General features: G+C 38.6%; 3 protein-coding genes and 1 non-coding gene across 4 annotated transcripts in view; 1 reads left to right on the top strand and 3 right to left on the bottom strand.

The window, feature by feature from the left end:
• The window catches only part of nrxn1b (neurexin 1b), a 799,620-nt gene that overhangs the window by 682,682 nt on the left and 99,609 nt on the right, over positions 1 to 17,329 (bottom strand). The window lies entirely within an intron of this gene.
• LOC137487349 (glutathione S-transferase-like) lies at positions 251 to 6,788 on the bottom strand. The gene is made up of 6 exons (XM_068212983.2): positions 6,649 to 6,788; positions 4,177 to 4,228; positions 2,993 to 3,125; positions 2,769 to 2,910; positions 2,122 to 2,247; positions 251 to 1,469 (listed from the first exon to the last, which is right to left on the bottom strand). The coding sequence occupies exons 1-6, from the start codon at positions 6,733 to 6,735 to the stop codon at positions 1,338 to 1,340; spliced, it is 672 nt and encodes a 223-aa protein (XP_068069084.1). The 5' UTR covers positions 6,736 to 6,788; the 3' UTR covers positions 251 to 1,337.
• gsta.2 (glutathione S-transferase, alpha tandem duplicate 2) lies at positions 9,794 to 12,542 on the bottom strand. Its single transcript, NM_001102648.2, has 6 exons — positions 12,401 to 12,542; positions 11,831 to 11,882; positions 11,460 to 11,592; positions 11,236 to 11,377; positions 10,549 to 10,674; positions 9,794 to 10,253 (listed from the first exon to the last, which is right to left on the bottom strand). The coding sequence occupies exons 1-6, from the start codon at positions 12,485 to 12,487 to the stop codon at positions 10,122 to 10,124; spliced, it is 672 nt and encodes a 223-aa protein (NP_001096118.2). The 5' UTR covers positions 12,488 to 12,542; the 3' UTR covers positions 9,794 to 10,121.
• rn7sk (RNA, 7SK small nuclear) lies at positions 15,900 to 16,221 on the top strand. Its single transcript, NR_029421.1, has one exon. It is a non-coding gene; the product is annotated as an RNA, 7SK small nuclear (small nuclear RNA).

The raw sequence follows: 17,329 nt of genomic DNA, 5'->3' as shown, positions 1-17,329 counted from the left end.
AAGGGCATCCCTTGTGTAAAACATATGCTGGATAAGTTGGTGGTTCATTCCGCTGTGGAGACCCCTGAGTAATAAGCATGCCAAAGGAAAATGAATGAATGTTTGTGGATTTTAAGCTTTTATTTTGTGTGTTTGGGTTCATTTTTGAAGTGATGCAAGCTTTAAAGATGCTTTATTTTATAAGCATATGAGGAATATTGATGATCAGGCGATCTGCTCAAAATGCTGAAATATTGCTTTGCAAGATGTGACGTTTGTTAAATATTTTTCTTTAATGTTATAAAATAGTTTAACAATTCAAAACACACACACACACACACACTCATGACGACACAGTGTGCATTTTTACCTGCAGCTAACACAGATTTCAGCATTCCTGACGTCGATAATCCCCATAATTAAGCACACAATAACAGCAGATCAGTTTCTGCAGCACAGAGGGAGGGAAGAATATCAAGAGTACAATGCTTTGGGTGTGATTATACAACCTTCAGTTCTGCACGTTTATTACACTCCAGTGAGATAAAGAAAAAGTGCTTGGTCATTATAGAGCCTATACCCTGATGATCTCTAATGCTCCATGACTGATCACATCATAACAGTGACTCGTCACAATACAGGCATTCAGCAGACGCTTTCATCCAGAGCAGTGTTTGTGCACGATATATTCTCCAGTCATGATGGAAATGATATAAAATAAAGCACAAGACGGGCGAAGCAGTGGCGCAGTTGGTGTTGTCTCACAGCAAGAAGGTCATTGGTTCGAGTCTCCGCTGGGTGAGTTGGCGCTTCTGTGTGGAGTTTGCATCATCATGTTGCAACTCCACAACAAATGCAACAAATAGTCATGGGTAAAGTTCTTACTGTAGTATTTCTCACAAACGCTACGTGAGATCTGCTTCCTTCATGTCTGACGCAGCCGAGGGAGGAGATTGAGGCACGCTGACAGAGGGAACGGTGGGCGGGGAGGACAAGGCTTAAAGGCGCAGTACAAAAAATCGCCACCTGGTGCTCAGAGTTATAAAAGAGACACTTATAAAAGCTATAATGCATACACTGATGGGTGTTTTGAGCTGAAACTTTACAGACACATTCTGGAGACACAAACGACTTATATTATATCTGGAAAAAGGGGTAACCTAGGTGCACTTTAGAGAACAAATTGAATTTAGCAATGCTCAACTTAATCTGTTTGTTTAAAGTCAGCCTATGTTAATTGTTCGCAACAATTTACCTTAAAAACATTGAGTAAATCTAATGATTCAGTCTTTTCAGTGTAGTGGATTGACAATTTGCATTACTGGTTGTTTAATAATTTGCATTATTGGTTGTTCCGTCTATTTGAAGCGATATGGCAACACGGCCTTCACTATTCTCACATACTCCTCATCTGGTGGAGGTTTCCTAGCGCTGCCCGGCTGGAGGAACTTGCTGATCGCTGGTAAAGCCTTCATTTGGTCCTGAAACGCCTGCAGAACACATCAGAATCAGTAACATTCATTCATTTCAGGATAATCCCTCATATATCAGAGTCAGTTGGCGTTTCTGTGTGGAGTTTGCATGTTCTCCCCGTGTTGGTGTGGGTTTCCTCCGGGTGCTCCGGTTTCCCCCACAGTCCAAACACATGCGCTATAGGGGAACTGATCAACTAAATTGGCTGTGGTGTATGAGAGTGTATGGGTGTTTTCTAGTACTGGGTTGCAGCTGGAGGAGCATCCGCTGCATAAAACATATGCTGGAATAGTTGGCGGTTCATTACGCAGTGGTGACTCCTGATTGATAAAGGGATTCATCTGAAGGAAAATGAGTGAATGAATGGTTTTTGAAAAGCCACCTCATGTATTTATAACTCTGAGATGTAAAAAAATAATGTCAATTATTAAAAGTTGCGTTGCAGCATAAACATAATTATGAATGAATGAATGAAGTCAAAACTGTACAATTTTTGTATAAATTGTGTGTTTATCCAGAATTGTGAAATGTAAACTCGCTAACGCTGCTAAACTCTTTTAAAGATGACATGTTTTACGGTTGGAAGATGATGGTGGAAAAATAACTATACTGTCAGTCAAATTTTAGGTCCAAGTTTAGGTTTGAGGAGGAAAACAGTGTTAAAAGCACCTGAATTTTGGGGAATGTGGCCAGTATGGAAGGAAACAGCTCCTGCAGCATCAGCGTAGCTTCCAGAAGATGAACATCAGCACGGCTCAGCTGCTTTCCCACGAGGAAAGAAGAGTTTGCGAGAGCCTAAACAACCAAAACAGAAGCAGAAATCATAACTGCAGGACTTTACATGTCCAATAATAGGAGCAGTTTGATAATAGGAAGAATACATTAAAGTCTGTGTGAACTGGAGGTTGCTGCAGACTTTTAATTACAGTATAATGACGTGTTTACAACTGAAACAGTATATTGAGTGGGGGGCGGGGTTTATTTTTTAGCTCCGCCTCTCATCTTTCACTTGCAGCAAACCATTGGTAAAGAGGCGTGGCTAAGCATATTTCACCCAATCAGAGTCCTCATTTAAGGACTGTTCCAGAGCAGACGGGCAGATTTTGATTAAATATGAACAAAACAAACTGCTTTCATTTCATTTTCCCTCACACTAAGCACAACTATAAAGATAAAGACATGTCTAAGATGATGAGAACGTTTTACAGATCATTCAGAATGAAAAACAAACAACAGCAGAGTCAATACAAATACAAACAATAGTCCTCATTTAGTGGTGAACTGTCTCTTTAAGTAATGCTCAGAGCTGTCTGTACCTTCTCGAACACTGGAAGGAAGCGCACTTTGGCCTTCTCCTCGATGTTTCTGAAGGTTTCCTCTTTGTTTTCGGCAGGTGTGAACGGAGCCATTATGATCATTCCCATCAGATCTATCAGACCCTCTGAGTAAATGTCGATCCTTCAGGAACAAAAGTACATCAGTCAATGATGACGGCTGAACAAACTAATGATTATTGATCAGTTGTATAGCTGAGGTGTACATGGCTCGCTCTTTAAGGTCTTTTCCATAGAGGTTGTATTTTCCTGCGATGTAGTTCAGGATGGCCTTCGACTGTACCAGTTTCATCCCGTCGATCTCCACCAGAGGAACCTGCTGGAACGTCAGAACTCCATCTGCATTAAACACACACTCACATTACTATATTTCCTCATCCTCCAAACCTGTTTGAGTTTCCTCTTCTGGGCTACAGCAGCAGAAGAGCACACCGGGTGCCGCTCCTGTCAGCTAAGAACAGGAAACTGAGGCTACAATTCACACAGACTCACCAAAACTGGACAATAGAAGATTGGAGAAACGTTGCTGCTCTGATGAGTCTCCATTTCTGCTGACACATTCGGATGCTCGGCTCACAATTTGGCCTCAACAACATGAAAGCATGGATCATCCTGCCTTGTATCAGCGGTTCAGGCTGGTGGTGGTGGTGTAATGGTGTGGGGGAGATTTTCTTTGGGTCCATTAGTACCAATTGAGCATCAACGCCACAGCCTACCTGAGTATTGCTGCTGACCATGTCCATCCCTTTATGAGCACAGTGTCTCCATCTTCTGATGGTTACTTCCAGCAGGATAACGCAGCATGTCATAAAGCTCAATCATCTCAGACTGGTGAACATGACGATGAGTTCACTGTACTCAAATGGCCTCCACAGTCACCAGAGCTCAATCCAATAGAGCAGCTTTGGGATGTGGTGGAACGGGAGATTGGCATCATGGATGTGCAGCCGACAAATCTGCAGAAACTGTGTGATGCTATCATGACAATATGGAGCAAAATCTCTGAGGAATATTTCCAGTAGCTTGTTAAATCTACACCACCAACGATAAAGCAGTTCTGAAGGCAAAAGTGGGTCCAACCCGGTACTAGTAAGGTGTACCTAATAAAACGTGTTTTTAAAGGAAAATAAAGGTTATACAGTGTGTTGTTCTGCAGAGCTCCTCTATAAACAAAAAAGTTATAAAAAAATACCCTGCAAGTTCTGAAAGAGATCAAACGTCACCCAGGGAAGAAAAGGAGAATGCAAAAGTAACGTGGAGCATTACTTATCATGAATGTAATGTAACTAGTTACTTTTCTGGAAAGTAACTCAATATTGTAATGCATTTAAAAGTAACTGTCCCCAACACCACACACAATAACACCACATTATCTCGATGATTCACATACCGCTCAGGAGTTTGTCAAACTGCTCCTTTTCTGTGAGAAACACCTCCTCAAACTGTGAAGAACACACAAATGCAAAGTTAAGTCGGAAAGACATATTTGCCCAAAAGAGATTTCTTAATGGAAAAATAATGATAATAGTGCAACCCCTAAAATAAATAACACTTATTGATTGTCATCATAATATAGTTATAATACGAATTGTTGTCACTGTCCTTCAGACTCAGATGTTTCCCAGCACATTTTTCATTTATACCGATTGAATATTTATACTATATTTAGTATGATTGCATAAATTCGAGGTTAGTTTTATGAAAATCGTTGAAAATATGCAATTTTTAAAGGAGGCGTGGCTCCAAACCTCACCCCTAAACCAAACGATCATTAGCGGATGAGCAAATCATACTAAACTGTAATATTGAGATTGTACAAATTCAAAATCAAAAATTAACGAATTGCTGTGAGATATTGTTGAAATTACACACATGTATAAACGTAACTATTTAACGTCTTGTCAGTTTAGCAGCTAATTAACTCAAATCGGGTTCAGTCAAACGAAAATGTACGAATTTTTAAAGGACACATGACAGAAAACTCCACCCCTAAACCCAACCATCATTAGGGGATGAGCAACTCATACTAAATTGCATGAATGAAATCATACAAATTCATACGAATTAGCCAGTATATCAAAAAGGTACAAATTGCAGTGAGATAGCGTTGATATTATGTATAAATGTATTTTTCGTTGTGTCAGTTTAGTGGCTAATTCGTACAAATTCATTCAAGTTTAGTTGTGCGAAAATAAATATACGATTTTTTTAAAGGAGGCGTGGCTCCAAACCCCACCCCTAAATCCAACCATCAATAGGGGATGAGCAAATCATGCTAAATTGTATTAATGAGATCGTACAAATTAGTTTCAATTATTCACTAAATCAAAGAATAACGACTTGCCATGAGATAGCGTTGAAATTAGACACGTATAAACTTAACTATTGTATGTTTTCTCAGTTTAGTGGCTAATTTGTGCAAATTCATGCAAACTCAGTTGTACGAAAATGTATGACTTTTAAAAGGAGGCGTGGCAGAAAACTCCGCCCCCAAACCCAGCTGCCATTGGGGGATGTGCAAATCCTACTAAATTGTACAAATTAAATCATACAAATTAATACAAGTTATGCCCTTAATCAAAAAGTTACGAATTGCAGTGAGGTGTTGTTGATATTACACTGAAAAAAATTATTCAAAGATGTTTCCTTGGATTTACTAATTTTTTTAGGTTAAGCGGTTGTAAACAATTTATTTGTGTTGAATTTAAACAAACAAATTAAGTTGAACATTATTAAACTTGTACAAACGAGACTGAACAAATTCAAATTATCCACTAAATCAATGTTACGAATTGATGTGAGATAGCATTGATATTACACAGACATGCATAAACGTAACTTTTACATTTCGTCAGTTTAGACGTTAATTCATACAAGTTCAAAATACAAAAATCCACATTTTTAAAAAGAGGTGTGTGTACTAAAATGTACGTACCAATTCCAACGAATTAGCCACTTGATGAGCAATACGTACTAAATAGAACAAATTAAATCATCCACAATTATATGAATTAGCCACTAAATCAAAACGTTACAAATTGCAGTGAGATAGCATTTGTGCACATCATGTATAAACGTAACTATTGTACGTTTGTCAGTTTAGAGGCTAACTCATAGGAAATTATATGATTTCTAAATATGAAAATTTACAACTTTTAAAAGAGGTGTGGCACCAAACCCCACCCATAACCCATCTTTAACTGGAGCAAATCATAGTAAAATGTACTAATGAGGTCATACAAATTCCTATTGATTAGCTACTAAATCAAGTAACGAATTGCCGTGAGATAGCGTTGAAATTGCACACATGTATAAATGTAACTATTGTACGTTTTATTTGTACAAATTCTTACGAATTCAGTACAAAAATGTACGATTTCTAAAAGGAGGTGTGGCACCAAACCCCACCCCCAAAACCTACTGTCATTGGAAGATGAGTAATTCGTATGAATGAAATCATAAACGAATTAGCCACAAATCAGTTACAAATTGCAGTGAGATAGCGGTGATATTACACACATGTAATAATGTATACTTTACGTTTTGTCAGTTTAACGATTAAATCGTATGAAAGTGTTTTAAAAAAAGGTGTGTTGCCAAACCCCGCCCCTAACCTGACTATTATTGGGGGATGAGCAAATCGTACTAAAATGAATAGATATGCACGTGTATATATGACTAAAATGCATTAGGAATACGAGTTAGCCACTAAAGTTTAAAAAGTTATGAAATTAGCTGAGATAGCGTTGACTATTGCATAAAATCAAGCAATAATACATGTTAACCCCTTCCTACCCAATCAGCTTCACTCCAAGTTAAATCTAAGTGCACCAGAATACACATTTGTGTTCCTGCAACAAACCTGGACTCCAGCAGCAGCCAGAAGCCACCGGATCGACTCCATCCTCCCTCTGCCATTGAAGTAATGCAGCACGACTTTCCCGGACATTTTGAGAGGATGAAGAGAGTCTTGAACTCTTGCTGCTGGACTGACTGAAGTGCAGGAGTTCAGGAGTTTCTGCACATTTATAAATGCTGAGGGTCTGCTGCTGTTGCGTAACGCAGAGGCGGAGAATAAAACACTAATCCAGGACTCATGGCCACCGGGACAAAGGGAAAGCACACACACACACACACACACACACACACAGTAAATTAAACCATTTTATAGTGTCAGTGATTGTCATGGCAAATATTTGTGCATTTGTATTGCCAAAGCAGTGCACGTACAATAAAAACTACACATTAACAGTGCAAGATAACAATCTTGGGTCTCTTGCACTCACACACACACACACACACACACACAATCTCTCTCTCTCTCTCTCTCTCTCTCTCTCTCTCTCTCTCTCTCTCTCTCTCTCTCTCTTTTAAATCCAAACTTGGCTTATTTTCTTTTTTTTTCATAATTGTTTTCTTTTATATTGAATTATGTGAATTTAAACAACATGCTGTAGACTATCAGCATGTAGCAGTGTGCAGGGGCGTTGCTAGAGCCTATTTACTGGGGCACGTGCCCCAGTAAAAATCACCAGTGCAAGTGTATTTATTAAGAGTGGTGATCCCAGAATAAAGACCTTACACTCCATTCACACAGAGCGTCAGCGTCAACACTTCCCATCAGGCCCGGATTGGCTAATCGGGAGGACCGGGAGAATTCCCGGTGGGCCGGTCCGTTTTTTGGCCGCGAGGGCCGGTGTCCCTAGTTCCAGAATCGGTTGCTCTCAGCAGTCACTCTTTTTAAAAATAATTTAATTATTTACTTGACCACAGCCTTCTTATTCATTATTTTACCGCAGCTCTGCTCTTTTTATCTATTTTCTCGTAGCCTCGTGAGCAGGATGCAGGTTAATGATGATATAACTAGATATGTCACCATTAAACGTACAGCTGTTGTGGTACAGTGGTTAGTACGTTAGATTATGATGTGGCCAACCTGGGTTCGGTCCTTGTCTGAGTAGTAATTTTTTTTCATTTTTATTGTTAAGACATAATACTGTAAGGGTTGTTGAACATTTGAAGTTCTAAAAGAGCTGTTTTCTCAAAAGAAGACGTGATAGTGTCATTAGAAACTGAATTGGAAATAACCTTATTTTAATATAGTCAGTGGTGAACTGAGGTGGGCCGGTCTGAGGCTTGAAACTCCAGGGCTGAAAAAGAGTCCCACTCCGGCCCTGCTTCCCATTCACTTTGAATAGGTGACGTCAGGCGTTGCCGAACTGCATTGCGGATCCGTCAGCGCCGCTTCAGAGGCGTTGCTCGCTGCAGAAGTTGGGACTTGCTCAACTTTTCAAGCGCCGACGGAAGCGTCAGCCAATCAGATCACTGTATGCAAATACACCAGCTAGAGCAGGGGTGGGCAAACTCGGTCCTGGAGGGCCGGTGAAAAGGGCCGGTCAAACACACCTGAACAAGCTAAACAGTGTCTTCAAGATCACTAGAAATCCATAAGCAGGTGTGTTTGATTAGAGTTGGAGCTAAACTGTGCAGGACACCGGCCCTCCAGGACCGAGTTTGCCCACCCCTGCTCTAGACAGTGGCCTATTGCTGATTGAATTTCATTGGCTGACGCTTCTATGACGATCGCTTCAGCCCCAACTTAAGACACGCCTTCAGTCAAGCGTTGACACTGAAGCCCTGTGTGAATGGGGCGTTAGGGTGCGTTCACACCTGTGAATGGATTCAGTTGTTCTGCAACAGGGATTAAAATTGTTACAGTGTTGCTCTTTGCTCTTGGTGCGGTTCCCTTTCACACTCCAAAGTTTATAAACGGACCAGAAGAGCTAAAACAAGTCACGTGTAAGTAAGACAGAGACGTGCGATTTCCGGGAGATTATCACTCGTTTGTGGGCATCCGGTAGTCTCTGTGCATTTGTGGGAGACTCCCGAAACATCCGGGAGACTTGGGATGTCTGGAATGACCTCCCGCCCTGCTTATAATTCTCTCTTCATATAGCCTTATGCTTATTACATATCCTGTGATATAGCCGGGCTTGGATCGTATCGCTTTCCCACTAAAATCAATCCCCTCCAGAATTCGTTTTAATTGAGCCGAGACCACCTCATTCAAGCGATCTTGGAGCGATTGTTTTGGCGCGGATCCAAGCGCGATCAATAGTATCTGGATGCAGCCTTTATGATGCAAGCTGAGATGGCATAACAGTCTTTTATGCAGCGGTGTCGGCACACAGTGAGTTTTTCAAGTCGACAAAACAAAGTTTAAATAATATTATGCTGATCGTATTTATTTAAGCATGGCTCCTGATGGAGGGATGAGGAGTCAGGGAGTTTAGATTTAATAAACATAATTCTCAGTCATGAGTCGGGTCTAAGACCGCACACAATAGATAATTCTATGACACATGTATTTTTTGTTCTATTGAATTGTTCATATAATTTCATTCTTTTTTATAATTATTATTTACATATTTTTTTATATAATTATTTACTGATAATTATTTTTTCAGGGTTTTCAGCTTTATTGGGATAGGACAGTGTGTGGAGGTCTTCCCACAAAAAGACCTCGAGCTGGGAATCGAACTTGGGTCACCGTGAGCACCTTGGTGCTATGTGACGACACACTAAACACTAGGCTATTGGCACCGACATAGAATTTCATTCTAATAAAATTAATATTCATGCAAAAAGTTTCTTAAATGATCTTAGCATCACTCCAGTTGTGTCTTTAGATTGTTTTTCAGTTACATTTAGGATCAATTTCTGTTATTTATTTAGAATAATAATTGTATAATATCAATAATACTGTTATTTATTTAAAAATTATATATATATATATATATATATATATATATATATATATATATATATATATATATATATATATATATTAAATATTAAATAAATTATATATTTATTTGTTTTTATTGATTTTTTGGAAGGAGGAGCTGTGCCCCAGTAGAGCTCTATGTCTAGCAGCGCCCCTGTGCATACAAAATACTTGTAATAACCAAAATACAGTTTGTTAAATGATAATATTAATAATAATGTCAACAACAACAAAACTTGCTTTATTTTCATGACAGATGCCATGTATTGCCAAAGCATGAGCAACGTTTACACACAATAGAACATACGAGAACAAATGATCAGAATCAGAAAGATCTTTAATGCCAGGTACGTTCACACATATCTGTACTTATAATGTACCTACATATTAAGTTCACTTAAAGGTGCAGTAGGTGATCTGCATAAATGCTATCTGTTAGCATAATCTTTGAAAACACAGTGCCTTTAGTAAACCCTGTGACTCAATATTATCAGTGTAGTGGATTGAAGATTTGCATGTTTAATAATTTGCATTATTGGTTGTTCCGTCTATTTGAAGAGATGTGGCAGCACAGACTTCACTATTCTCACATACTCCTCATCTGGTGGAGGTTTCCTAGCGCTGCCCGGCTGGAGGAACTTGCTGATCGCTGGTAAAGCCTTCATTTGTTCCTGAAACGCCTGCAGAACACATCAGAGCTTAAAATCAGAATCAGTAACATTCAGTCATTTACCTTCAGCTGAGTCCCTCATATATCAGAGTCACCACAGTGGAATGAACCACTATTCTAGCATATGTTTTGCGCAGCGGATGCCCTTCCAGCCGCAACACATTACTGGGAAACACCCATGCACACTCATTCTCACACACACACTCTACTATTAGCACTTTGACCTCACAGGTCTAATAACTATACTGTCAATCAAATTTTAGGTCCAAGTTTAGGTTTGAGGAGGAAAACAGTGTTAAAAGCACCTGAATTTTGGGGAATGTGGCCAGTATGGAGGGAAACAGCTCCTGCAGCATCAGCGTAGCTTCCAGAAGATGAACATCAGCACGGCTCAGCTGCTTTCCCACGAGGAAAGAAGAGTTTGCGAGAGCCTAAACAAACAAAACAGAAGCAGAAATCATAACTGCAGGACTTTATACGTCCAATAATAGGAACAGTTTGATAATAGGAAGAATACATTAACGTTAATGTGAACTGGAAGTTGCTGCAGACTTTTAATTTCAGTATAATGACCTATTTAAAACCCTAATCAGAATACTGAGTAGGGGGCGGGATTTATTATTAAGCTCCGCCTCTAATAATGCACTTGCAGCAAAATAACGGCTAAATTTACTGTTTAATTGGATAGATTACATGAGCTGGATTCACCAGTCACATGCGATAGAAATACTGAGGACTCCTGCTGGATACAAGAGGGAAATGCAATAAATGCATTGTTATCATTTGATGCTGGTGTCGACACATATAGTTATCATCATTTTTTTAGTTATTGTTTTGTTGACTTCCAAAGTATTTTAATTTCCTACTGTGGAAGACAACAGTTACACATTTACAAAATATCTTCAATTGTGTTCAACAGATAAAAGAAACGCATACATGTCCTTATTTAGTGGTGAACTGTCTCTTTAAGTAATGCTCAGAGCTGTCTGTACCTTCTCAAACACTGGAAGGAAGCGCACTTTGGCCTTTTCCTCGATGCTACTGTAGGTTTTCTGTATGTTGTCAGCAGGTCCTAACGGAGCCATTATGATCATTTCCATCAGATCTATCAGACCCTCTGAGTAAATGTCGATCCTTCAGGAACAAAAGTACATCAGTCAATGATGACGGCTGAACAAACTAATGATTATTGATCAGTTGTATAGCTGATGTGTACATGGCTCGCTCTTTAAGGTCTTTTCCATAGAGGTTGTATTTTCCTGCGATGTAGTTCAGGATGGCCTTCGACTGTACCAGTTTCATCCCGTCGATCTCCACCAGAGGAACCTGCTGGAACGTCAGAGCTCCATCTGCATTAACACACACTCACATTACTATTAGTGTTATTAGGGGCAGTTCACGCAAAAATGTCCTCATTTCCTCATCTTCTGAATCTGTTTGCCAATTGTTCAAACATTCTTCAGAATATCTAGTCTTGTGTTCAACACATTAAAGACATTCATGAAAGTAAATAATAAGGAAATGTTCATGTTTTGGACGTACAGTCCCTTTAACACACACAAAAAAACACATTTAATGATAATATACCGTTCAGGAGTTTATCAAACTGCTCCTTTTTGGTGAAAAACACCTCCTCGAACTGTGAAGAACACACAAATGCACAATTAAGACAAGTAAAACATGTGTGATAACATCCGTATGAACATAATATAACAGTAGCTTATGCAATTTAATTAAACATTCATTCATTCTCCTTCAGCTTAGTCCCTATTTCAGAGGTCAACAGAGCAGAATGAACTGCTAACTATTCCAGCATAGGTTTTACACAGCGGATGCCCTTTCAGCTGCAACCCAGTACTGGGAAACACCCATACACACTCATACACTAGGCTCTATTTAGTTGATCAATTCCCCTATAGCGCATGTGTTTGGACTGTGAGGAGCACCAGGAGGAAACCCACGCCAACACGGGGAGAACAAGCAAACTCCACACTGAAACGCCATCTGACCCCGCCGGGACTCAAACCAGCGACCTTCTTGCTGTGATGCTACAGTGCTAACCACTGAGTCACCGTGCCACCCTTTTATTGACCATATCTAGGTTAAAAACAATCTAAGTGCATCACCAGAGCACACATTTGTGTTCCTGCAACAAACCTGGACTCCAGCAACAGCCAAGAGCCACCGGATCGACTCCATCCTCCCTCTGCCATTGAAGTAATGCAGCACGACTTTCCCGGACATTTTGAGAGGATGAAGAGAGTCTTGAACTCTTGCTGCTGGACTGACTGAAGTGCAGGAGTTCAGGAGTTTCTGCACATTTATAAATGCTGAGGGTTTAATGCTGCGTAATGCAGAGGCGGAGAATAACACTAATCCAGGACTGCATAGACGTCAGGACAAAGGTTAAAGCACACAAGCAAGACTCCTAATTGATTGTAAACATGATAAGTGTATGGATGTAGATATTCTTGAGATCTTTGCAAATATTTAGTGATGAAATTGTGCCTTGTGGGTTTTTTCTTTGTAACCTTATAATATTGTGATCAGTATTTTATTATAGTTGTATTATGATTAGCTATTTGATTCATTTATTTATTTTCTTGTCGGCTTAGTCCCTTTATTTTTTTACACGTTTTTACGCAGCGGATGCCCTTCCAGCTGCAACCCATCTCTGGGAAACATCCACACACACACTCATACACTACGGACAATTTAGCCAACCCAACTCACCTGTACCGCATCTGGGGGAAACTGGAGCACCCGGAGGAAACCCACGCCAACACAGGGAGAACATGCAAACTCCACACAGAAACACAGCCGAGGCTCGAACCAGTAACCCAGCGACCTTCTTGCTGTGAGGCGACAGCACTACATGCTGCGCCACTGCTTCACCTTAGCTATTTTAAACTATAGTAAAACAAATCTCTCTCTATAGTCCATTATATTGTCTATCCCAAACTTTCTGCTGTGTGCACCCCTTTCTCCGATTAAACTCCACATTTTTAACTACAGTAACTAAACACACATATTTTCTGTGTCCGTGATTAAAATTAAAATAATAAAATGAGTGAATATAATGCACAAGCTTTTATGAAGTTGACAATTTAAGTCATTAAGCACAGATAAAAGCTCATCTGGCATGTTTTCCATCGCTAGAGCTTCTCAGTAGATGCTGCGGTGTACCCAGAAAACCAATGGTGCAACTTTTTGTTTATTATTAAAATTTTAATTACATTTAAATGAAACATTTTAACCCAATACTGTTGGGTTTGTCCATATTTGACCCAACACTGATTTACAACAACCCATTGCACCACACACACACACACACACACACATAAACACACAGTCTCATGATGACGCAGTGTGTATTTTCACTTTAGCTAACCCAAACTCCAGCATTGCTGATGTCAGTGATCCCCATATTTAAGCATTTCTGGCACACGATCACAGTGCAGATCAGTTTCTGCAGTTAAACACCGAGCAAGTGTAAAATATAAAAATTAAAATGCTTGAGTGATTATAAAACGTTCATTTCTGCACGTTCATTACAGACTAATTTAGATAAAAAAGTGCTCTGTCATTATACAGCCATAAAGCCTTCATACAGCCTATGATGATCTTTACTGCATGACTAATCCCATTATTAAAGTGACTCATCAAAATACAGATATTGAGCAGACGCTTTCATCCAGAGGCACATTATAACACGGTCATGATTGAAACGACATATCGTCACCTCCGAGTTTTAAGGTTCTGTCTGACATTTTTGTCAAAATTAGGTTATTGGCAAATTCTTATTAAATGACAACTTATTTACGTGATGTGGTGTTTTTTATATAAGTTGTTTACATTTTAGGACTTTTTATTTAAAAACAAAAACGGTTTATCTACAAAGTCGACCTCTAGCTTGGCTCTATCAGCTTCTTTCTGTGTTTTAATGCACGCATGAGGACCAATCAGATTCAGCTTTCTTTGTCAGTTCGCTGGACTGCTCCACTGACAGCGGCAAACACCAGAAAGATAAAATCACACAAAATCACAGTCGGCTAAATAATGTACACAGCAGGGGCGGATAGGCCATCTGACAAATCCGGCAAATGCCAGAAGGGCCGGACCATTTTTTAAATGTTTTTTTAATATGTATTGTTTTTTACGTGCAGGCAAATTTTATCTCTTGCAAGATGTGAATAGGATGATGATGATAATAGTAATAATAATAATAAATGTTTAGCATTTGTCCCAAATCGCATCGGCTGGCTGGTTTTCAGATGGGCCGACCCAATCAGAGGTTACGCGGACGGAATTAAAATCTGGCAGAATTTCAAACAAACAGTAAGTGCTAATTAAAAAAGGGCTCTAAAATTAAACACTATAAATGCATAAAAGTAACTGAAATCTTGCATCGGAGGACAGTAGCATGGTAGAGGAGGTAAGAGGAAAACAGAAAATATACTTATATACAAGTCATTATACTAAAATATACTATGTAATTTTCACGCTACTCCTGACAGTTTTTGACGGTAACCTACAGTGTTTAACAGTTGTAAGCTTAGCGTAGAACTCCAGTACATTTTAAAATGTCATTATCAGCAGATAACGGTATTTAGGGTATACAGACTGCATGTTTTACTATTTGTTATAAATGGGTTGTTTTTGATCCAGTCACAGTATAAATATTTATTACATATGGTGCTGCTTATATTATTTCAGCATCTGTACACCAATATTAGTAGTGAATGTGCGTGTCCGCCGGTGGTGCTGTATCGGTGTGGTACTGTGGGCTGGTGGGGCTACAGTACCAGGGCTGAATTTTTGTCCCAGTCCGCCCCTGGTACACAGAATTGAGATGTGTGTAAATATAATGATTTAGAAGCATTTTTTTTTTTTTGCCATCGCCAGCTTTGTTCAAACATTCTTCGGATTAGAATATCTTGTCTCGTGTTCAACATCAATTCTGTTATGTTTGTCATGAGAAAAGTAATTATCACACATGGAAACATCAATGTTAAATTGCCATTTTGATGGATAAATCAGACCAACAAAGTTTAACATGTGGGCATTTGACAAAAAGACGATCAATCGATTTGATACTTGAGTAACAGACGACACAATTTGAATTAAGATTAACAAATTTACATACAATCTCGTTTGTGAGGCACAGTTCGCTTTTTTCTTCTAGACTAACTTATCTCCATTTCTGCAATTACTGTTATACATTACATTGACAGTCTACATATAACAAATCAACAATTAAAAACATGTAAAAGATGTTTATAATTATCTGTCCTATAAAATTTGTCAAATAAAACCATATTAATTCCATATACACCCTCTTCGATCCACTTTTCCTTGCGCTTCCGTGACGCAGTTCAGCGTAAACAGAACGTACCCGTGACGTACATCCAATAGCAGCTCTTTATTTTTTCCATAACAGCGAAGCATTCTGGGAAATTCCCTGTAAGCTCTTTAAACCGCTATAAATCATTAAATACACAGTTCTAAACAAAGTCAAGCACAGGATGTTAATTATAATTATGTATAGGTTCACTATTAATAATAATATTCAGTTATGATCAGTTTTATGTTACCGCTGATGTAAACTGTAGCTGAGACGCGTCGTTTATAACGACTCGCCCACCGCTCTGTATTCGGATGTGAGGGCGATCTGGCTGCGACATCTGTCACCCCATTGATCGCTAGGGTTGATTCGGCTGATCTGGCTGGCTAGGCGGGTGTCCCCTTCCTCCCTCACCGCTCCACGTGTGTCCCTCCCGAAGCTCCGCGCTCGGTGGAAGAGGACGAGTTTCCCCCGGCGGACACGAGCATCGCTGGTATAGAAGTAGCTGCGCTCCCCTGCTAGAACCTCCAAACAAGCTCAAGGCAACATTTGTAGGCGAAACGTAGGGAAGTCGAGCTCCAAGACTTCAGACACATCCAAATGAGGCACTGCATGTGGCAGTCTGCCTTTCTTTTGACACTTCAATCAAAACATTTTTATATTTATTATATATATATATATATATATATATATTTTTTTTTTTAATATATTATTTATAAACATAATCTTAAAATATTTTTGAGTATTTACAGATACATTTAGAGTATTTGGAGTATCAATACCCAAACATTTGTATTTTAGAGTATTTAGATATTATAGAGAGAGTATCCCAGAGTAGATATAGAGTATTTTAGAGTATTTAGCTATATATATATATATATATATATATATATATATATATATATAGAGAGAGAGAGAGAGAGAGAGAGAGAGAGAGAGAGAGAGAGAGTATCCCAGAGTAGATATAGAGTGATTTAGAGTATCAATCCCCAGATATAGAGTATTTTAGAGTATTTAGATATATAGAGAGTAAATATAAAGTTTATGTATCACCAGATACAGTATGGTAGATACAGTATGCAGTATACCAGATACAGTATGTAGATATAGAGTATTTCATGTCTCCATCCCCAGATACAGAGTATTTTTGTGTTTAGATGGAGTATATGTATATAGAAATAATATTTTATGGATTAATCACCAGAGCATTTTAGATATAGAGTGTTTTAGAGTATTTACTTATGTATAGACAATATAATAGATTAGTTTAGAATAGATATTAAATACAATCTAATGGGCAATTTATTAAATAATATGAAAAATACTCCGTATAATTACGTTTTTTACGTTACTGTGATGGGTTTAGGGTTGGGGCATTAATAAAATACAATTTAATAGGTAATTTAATAAATAATATGAATAATACTCGGTATAATATAATTGTACATTACTGTGGGTTGGGGTTGGTGTTATTAAAATACAATTACATGGATAATTTATTAAATATTATTAATAATACTCTGTATAATTACTGTTTTACATCACTGTGAGGTTTGGGTTTAGCGGTAGATGTTAATGAAATACAATGAACGGGTAATTTAATAATTAATATTAATAATTCTTGCTATAGTTAGTGTTTTTACATTACAATGAGGGTTGGGTTTAGTGTTGGGTAGAAATGGACGTTAATAAAATGCAATTAGTAGTTAATTTAATTTAATAAACAGTTCTCGTTAACTTCT

Source organism: Danio rerio, chromosome 13 (genome assembly GCF_049306965.1).
Source record: "Danio rerio strain Tuebingen ecotype United States chromosome 13, GRCz12tu, whole genome shotgun sequence".
NCBI classification, from domain to species: domain Eukaryota; kingdom Metazoa; phylum Chordata; class Actinopteri; order Cypriniformes; family Danionidae; genus Danio; species Danio rerio.
The sequence above is the reverse complement of the archived record's forward strand: the minus strand, read 5'-3'. Positions and strand labels throughout refer to the sequence as shown.

Coding starts and splice junctions, on each gene's coding strand:
- LOC137487349 (XM_068212983.2), bottom strand. CDS start 6,735: ATGTCCGGGAAAGTCGTGCTGCATTACTTCAATGGCAGAGGGAGGATG. Junction 2,248..2,768: donor TCCTTCCAGTGTTCGAGAAG/GTACAGACAGCT, acceptor TTGGTTGTTTAG/GCTCTCGCAAACTCTTCTTT. Junction 1,470..2,121: donor CCACATTCCCCAAAATTCAG/GTGCTTTTAACA, acceptor TGTGTTCTGCAG/GCGTTTCAGGACCAAATGAA.
- gsta.2 (NM_001102648.2), bottom strand. CDS start 12,487: ATGTCCGGGAAAGTCGTGCTGCATTACTTCAATGGCAGAGGGAGGATG. Junction 11,378..11,459: donor GACCTTAAAGAGCGAGCCAT/GTACACATCAGC, acceptor TTGTTCCTGAAG/GATCGACATTTACTCAGAGG. Junction 10,254..10,548: donor CCACATTCCCCAAAATTCAG/GTGCTTTTAACA, acceptor TGTGTTCTGCAG/GCGTTTCAGGAACAAATGAA.